The sequence below is a fragment of the Miniopterus schreibersii genome (genome assembly GCF_964146895.1).
Source record: "Miniopterus schreibersii genome assembly, chromosome: 1".
Taxonomy (NCBI): Eukaryota; Metazoa; Chordata; class Mammalia; order Chiroptera; family Miniopteridae; genus Miniopterus; species Miniopterus schreibersii.
In genome coordinates this window covers 145,751,092-145,758,554 of record NC_138101.1, presented here as the reverse complement: position 1 = coordinate 145,758,554, position 7,463 = coordinate 145,751,092, and the positions used below count along the sequence as shown (strand labels likewise).

The 7,463-nt window shown below is 42.8% G+C and overlaps 1 protein-coding gene across 4 annotated transcripts in view; it reads left to right on the top strand.

The window, feature by feature from the left end:
* Positions 1-269: 269 nt before the first annotated feature.
* The window catches only part of FRMD5 (FERM domain containing 5), a 249,552-nt gene continuing 242,358 nt past the window's right edge, over positions 270-7,463 (top strand). For all 4 annotated transcript variants that reach the window (XM_081156437.1, XM_081156436.1, XM_081156438.1 and 1 more), the window contains exon 1: positions 270-560. In XM_081156437.1, coding sequence (XP_081012563.1) covers positions 459-560 — 102 coding nt within the window. In that variant the 5' untranslated portion in view covers positions 270-458. The remainder of the gene's footprint in view (positions 561-7,463) is intronic.

Genomic DNA, 7,463 nt, shown 5'->3' with positions numbered 1-7,463 from the left:
GTTGTAGAAACTGCAGCGAGTCGAAGAGACCCCGGTTTGGGACGCCCGAAGGCTGGTCTGGCTCGGCTCTTTCTGACTGTTTTCCCGTGATTGCTTCCCTACCTTGTCCATCATTTCGATACGTTATTTCTATTGGCTGTACCGTCTGCCACTCGGTTCCGCCGCGCTGACCCCCATTGGGCCTCCGCCGGCAGAGGCCCCGCCCCGCGAGCTGGGCAACAGCCTCGGGGCGCAGAAGAGAGAGAGCGCGGCGCTTGCTCTGGGCTGGGGGAGGCGGCGGCGGAGAAGGAGGAGGAGAAGGAGGAGGAGCGGGGCCAGCGGGAGGCAGCGGCGGCGACCCGGCTGGGGTGATGGTGCAGGTGCCCGGGTTCGGCGCGGAGCTGCCGGGCTGAGGGGCGCCTAGTCCGGGGTCCGCAGCGCCGCGGCGTCTCTCCCGGGGGCGGCGGGCGGGCGGGAAGATGCTGAGCAGGTTGATGAGCGGCAGCAGCAGGAGCCTGGAGCGCGAGTACAGCTGCACCGTGCGGCTGCTGGACGACAGCGAGTACACCTGCACCATCCAGGTCAGTGCCGCGCCGGCCGCCCCGCCCCGGGACCCCCTCGTCCACCGAGTCTGGCCAACTTGGCCCTTTGGCCGCTGCCTGGGAGTCGCCGCAGACCCCGGCGCTTTGTCCGCCCCTGGCTGCGGAGGACGGCCCCGTTTGCAGGGCGCCTCCACCGGGGCCCCTGCCCGTGGCGGGCACTGCGCGCTTGGCGCGGCTGCGGGGCGAGTCCCCGCGTCTCGGACCCCCAACTCGTTCCCTGCTCTCTCCCGGGGTAAGGGCGCTCCATCCTGGCTTCTGGAGCCAGCCCGGATGGGGCGCATCATCCGCGGGCGTCCGGAGGGAGGCGGGCAGGGCTGGAGGCTCCTTCCCCGGCCGCCCCGTCGAGGGGCGCTGGCGTTGGGCTCTCGGGCCCCGCAAGGACGGCTAGCAGGCGTTTCTTATCTGTCTTTGGTCGGAAGGATAATGGTGTATGTCATAATTTCCCCCCCAGCATTTGTGAGTCAGAGCTCTCTGAAGGTAGAACTGAACGCGCAGCCCATGCAGAGTGGCCTATGGAAGGGAACCCAGCCAGCCCTCTGGGTGTTAAAGATCTGGGTCCCCCTCCCGCTCTTCGCTCCCCAAATCTCATGCCTGTTGGGCAGTTCTGGGGGGCGTGAGGTGAAGATTTAGCAACAAGTCTTAGCGATTTGAGGGTCGACGGTGGCGAGAAAGAATCGGTGACTTCCAGAAACGCCAACAATACGATAATGCTGCACAGCATTTCTCCAGAACCCGGTGTTTTTGAAGGGATTTTTACAACCCCTGGCTTATGTCCCTTCACTACTGCTGTGTGGCACGTCAGGAGTAGTAGTCTTTCGCAGGAACGCAGTCACAGCCCTCTCTCCTTTATAAAGTCAGAGAGAGAAAACATCGACAATGCCCCGGCGTTTAGTTCAGCAGCCGGGTGGATCCTGCGCTCCCCGCCGGAAACTGCTCTTTCCAGAGCAGCGAATTGAGTTGCACCCGCAGGGGTCTCACCTGATCCCGATTTCAGCAAGAAATCAGAGGGCTACTCGCCTCAGAGGTGGCAGACAAAAACTGTCGGCCCCGGGTCCTACTCTCTTTGTCTCCCTGCCTACCCCCCCCCCCCCCGCATTTATTTATTTTTTTGCTGACAATGCTCAATAGCGGAAAATAGCGGTGTGTGAGAAAGACGTTGGGTTGTGTAGGAGAGCAGCTGCCTCTGCTGACTCTGTGCTCAGTTCAGCTTCTCTCCGCTCCCCCACCCCCACCAGCTTTGGGCATAAGTGATGACTGCTGCCAAAGATCCATGAGGGTAGAGAAAAATAACAAAATCTCTTTTTGAGGCCACTTAAATACAGATTAAGCAGTCATAAAGATGCTAGCCATCAAGTGAAAGGATTGTTGTAGTGGAATATGATAGAGATGCTATGTATTATTATTTCCTTACTGAATAAGTGGCATGCTACTTTTTGTTTCTATTGTATCTTTATGTCTCACATACAGGTTTTTGTTTTTTGGTGGGGAGCAGAAAACATTGAGTTAACATTTTCAACATTTGAATACCTTGTCTAGAGGAGAGCTTTTAAAAAATATTTATCCTTTTGTTTTAAAATGTAAAGCTTTACACAATAGCATATGAAGGGCAGTGCAAGATTTAGACTTCATGAGTACTAAAAATACTTTTGGGGAATACAAATGGTGAAATAAAATTTCCAGGACAGGTCATTAACTTTTGCCAAGGTGTAGAGTAAAAACGAATCACAATTTGCGTCTCCACTAGGGATAATCTTGTGGTTTTAAGGTATCACAATAAGGCAATTTGCTATTTTTCCCAGTTAGTGCAACATTTAAAGTTGGTTGATTGGTATTATAGTTGTGGGTAGTTTTTATTACCATTGAAAAATACTATTTTTAAGTTAAGCAGGAACTTATTGGATTTATGCTTACTATATATGGTTCTTTACTTACTATAATTTAGAAAAATTAAAAATAAAATAAAAAAAATTGAGCTTGGTGTAACATGACCATATTGTGATGTGTCCATTGTCTAGACGTGTTAATGATTGTGCATTGTGATTCTTGCATGAAACCAAAAAAACCCCAGGAATTCTAAAGTATATGTAATATTGTTATTTTGGGGCACCACTGTTGTGAATAGCTTTTGCTTTTATCTATGTGAGGAAATGTAAGAAAAGACAGTTACTTATGTGAAATTAACATTTTGTGTATATAGTTTGAGCGTTTAGAAATTGAGCTTTTCTTAGCAACTTTTCCCCTTGTGCATTTCTGTGTGTGTGTGTATATGTGTGTGTGCTCGCACACTCACGCGCACACAGACTTATTTGTCAAACACTGGGCACATTAAAAGAAGCTGTGAGCTACTTATTAGGTTAAAGCAATGTTCCCAACATTTTAGGAATTGCAGTACCGTATATTTTTTAAAAATTTGGTGACAATTTGAACTCCTTTTCCTTAGAGTATTGTATGCCATATTTTTGTTTAAATAAGGTATCTGTTTCAGGAAGATTTCAGTGCTTCTTGAGATAATTAGAGACCACGTAGGGTACTATAGAATCAGAGTTGCAGTAGCCACATTTGGTAAATTTCAGTTGTAGAAAATTCTGTCAAAAGTATTGGTCTAGCCTTTCGTATTGTAGCAGATACACTGATCTGGCACTTAGAATGTGATTATTAAGGTGGTGAAAATGCCTTATGTTCTCTCAATGAAGGTTGCCACAGTTACCAAACTATTCTTTTATTCTTTCTGATATGCAAATGTATTTGTAGACCTTGAGAAATGAAAGTACATACACATAGGAGGGTTGTAGTGTAATTGTTCCCCTGTGAAGAACATTGTTAACAGCTCCCTGCCAGCTTTGAAGGTCATTGTCTCATAAATGCAGATCTGGTCCATGTTTTTTACACATCTGTTTCATTTAATACATATCTATATTTATTTACCACATTTACTACCTTACTTTGTTATTTTATTTGGGAGAAAAATAGGAAAAATGAAAAAGCTACCAAATATCTTTGAATTCACTATACCAAATGGAGTCATTTAAATGCTTAGACATGCGATATCCTAAGGAATAGATTTTTAACTATCTTTCAGGTTCTAATAGTTTATGAAATATTAAGAATATATGTTGAATAAATGCCAGTAGAAATATGTATTGAAAAATACACATATTCAAGTCAGAAATATTAATCACTTTTGTGATTATTGCAAAGTAGAACTCCCCTAGAAATGAATTTGATTTTACTGGGAACATATTAAAATAACTACTGATTAAATAGCTAGGTTAAATTAGTTTTTGCAGTTAAATAAGGCACTACCATTAATAAAATATGTGTGTACAGAGGCAGTTCTATAGTGGAACTAAGGTTTGGAATGGATTGTGGCTCAGCCACTTAGTAGCTGTGGGGCTTAGGGTAAGGGAGGGAATACTAGGGGAGAGAACAAGTGTGTGGAGCCCTGTACTTGCCAGGCACTCCACCTGTGTTATATTATCTCATGCACCTCACAATGTTCTACCTCTTGTACCAGCTGAAGAAAATGGGATTGTGGATTGGTGGGAGGGCCAATGTTTGACTGGCTAATTCTGTACGAGGCTATCTGCCAGGTGCTTTGCTCATACCTTACATCAACCACTTGAGAGGTAGGCGGTATTATCCTCATTTTACAAATGAAAAACAGGTCCAGGTGAAGGGAGCTGCTCAAAGTTAGCAGGTGACCTTATTATATTTAAACCCTGTTGTCTCTAAATCCCATCGTTCCCTTTATCCATTCTGACTCCTTAAGTCATTCCACCTGTCTGTGCCTTAATTTCCTCATTTATAAAATGTGAATATTAATATGTATTTCGCAGTAAAGAGGAAATTATTTGGAAATGTTACAGATAATAAGGAACATTTAAACAGAGTAATATACTATACTTACATTTCCTTATTCTATGCAAATCAAAAATAGAATTGAGAAATATTTTACTTAAGCGGTAAGTTCCCATAAAAGGATTTCTGTTAAATCTCAATGAAATTGTAAAATCCAAGGCTGGTATGATTGGAATCTTCATTAGAACTATTCTTTAAAGTTTAAGAGTTCAGGTTTGCTTTCCTTCTATCTTACCACGTCTCTGGCTTTAGAGGTTCACTTATTGCCCAGACCGTGATTTGTCTTTTCTAAGAACTTCTGCTTCACGTTTGGTAAGCAGAATCCTTGGTTTCATTAATGCAAAAGGGATGTTGTTAGAAAATTTGGATAATTTTATTCACAGAGGAAAACATAAAGCTATTGTGTTCTCATGAATATTTTTAAAAATTTTATTGTAAAAGTAATTATGCTGTTTTAAGGGTCTCTGTTACAATAACAAGTACGACTGATTCTTGAAACTAAGATAGTTCCAAAATTAGCCTTCTAGGACACTAACAAGCACTTGTATTCTGTTTCTTAATTTGTATATTAAAACATTTGTTATATAAAAGGAATGCAGATAAGCCTTTTTCAGACAGAAGGTAAATTCTAGATGTGTATTTTTGCTTTTATTTTTTTGTGTTTGTAAAAGTACTGTTCAAGGACGCGCTGGTGGCATCCAAGAGAAACCTGGAAGCATTCACCACAGCAGATTTTACTCAATGATATTTGTATTAATTAGCATTCTCTTAAATGCTTGGAATGAATATGCTAGGTGAGGAAATTCAACATAGTGTAAAATAGGAGAGCATGTGGTTTCTGAGTCTTCTGTTTGTTTAATTGTCCAGAGACTGGTTTATCATGTCTGTGCTATCATTAATACGACACACACACAAAAGAGATGTTCGCCAAAATAAAATCAGACAACCTAAAGACAAAAGTAGTCATGTTTGTTATTTGTTTGTAGTGACTTATGTATAGGTATTAAAATGTATAACTCAAAATAAGAGGGAGCAAGACATTAATTTTAGAAGTGACTTGCCAGTGATGTAATAATTGCAACATTAAAATATTCTGGATTATTTTAAGAACTTTATTTTCAGGTAGAATATACATTAGAATTGATAAAGGCAAGAGTAAGAGAAATCTATAAGTTTGAAGTCCTAAGAATTATAGTACCGACTTCAGTGCTTTACATAGTTATAGTTCAATAAATATTTGTTCTGATTTGTTTGTGCTGCATGATTGCTGTGTTACCTTCAACACTAAAATTTCTTATGCCTGGAAACAGTAAACATTTTCTAACTACTTTATAACCCTTTTTATAGTTTCAACCCATCCATTTCCAAACCATTTTGCTCTGCAGCCCTCTCCCTGGTGAGAAGTACAGTATGTAAATGTGGTATTTTATGGAGCCTTCGAGGTCTCTGATAACGTTCTGCAGTTATCTTTTGTTGAATTAGCAGAGCTCCAGTCTATATCTCCTATGGTTTTTAAATTTATCTCTTAGGATTTCACGCTTTTCAGGTTTATACTCTCCCCCCATCTTTGCAGGTTTAGAAGGCTTAGGTCAAGTGAATACTATGTAGTGCAGTGCTTCATGGAGATACTGAGTACAGGGATTACCCCAGCCACAGAAACCTCCTTGACTCCTTTCCCCTAAGTCAGTATCACATAAAAACGACCTCCTCCCAGCCTCATGTTCTAACCATTTGCCCCAACAGGAAGTGAGCCATGCTTCCCAACCTGTTTCTAACTCTGTTAAGCTGACTTCATCTTCCGATGGCCTCATCTGTAACGTTCTGTCTGTCCCTGCAGACCCTGTTTCGTGGAGCAGCCTCTTGGGGGTCACTCTTCTTCAGCTGTACCTCACCAGAGCTTGTATGACAGATGTGAATATAATGGAGGTTTGGCAGCAACCTTACAGCTTCTGTCTCTCACCTGCATGGTGCTTATGGAGGAGGGTGCTGCTCTCCTGGAGGCCAGGTAGCAATTCTGGCCCCTCTGTTCTCTGGCCTTTGACCTTTGGGGCTCAGGTCAACCATCTTAATGGTTTTCTCAGGCAGCTGAGAAATATGAAGAGCACTAAAGCACCATCAGTCCTTTGTTGCAGAGTGAATGGTGTTTTCCCTGTGCAAGCAAAACACCTTGTCATATGTTCATCGCAGCTGGGTCTTCCATTTCTTTAAGATCCTAGACTCTGGTGGCCAATACAACTTTTTGAACTTTTACAAACATTTTAAATATAGGTAGAGCCAAAGATAGATTAGGGAGAATAGTTTCTGTGGGAGGCCAACCTCTACATTTAAATTATGGACCTCTTGCCTCCAATGCCACCTTATGATCCTTATTATTGTTGTCAATATTTGGAACAAGATAGGGCCCTTGCATTGCTCTTTCACTGATTGCAATTGATGTACTATTTCTAAGAATGGTGTTTTACCTTCATGGTCTTTTCAACTTAATTGTATCACATCTTGGATTCGGAAGGCAGGATTATAAAGACTCAGGTTAAAATTCTCTAGGTTTTTGCTTGCTAACGTCAGACTAAACACAAATTGTGTGAATCAAGTCCTCTAAGGAGATCCTTCCGTGCCATGCTCATACAGGCAAAATAATTAGGCCACATGCTTGGCAACTACTGAGTTTGTGTACAATAGCTCCATTCACTTGTCTGCAGAAAACACCCCTTTGACAGTGATTATAGCTTTTATTCCCCCTCCTCTACTTCTGACTCCCTGCATAACCATGACCTCATCTGCCTGGTCCATATTTAGAGACAATCTATACCGCTCCAGAAATGCTTTAGGATTCATTCCTGTATGTATGTCAAGGATCATTTCAAAGCCTCAGACAACCACTGCTCACCAAGAGAAACCATTCAAGATCAGGACCAAACCTAGCTATTACGCCTTATTAGAGCCATCTTACTGTGCCACAACTCAGGGGCTCTTTTCCTTTTGTAGAGACTGTGAACCTTGTTAAAAGCAAGGGGAATAGAGTAA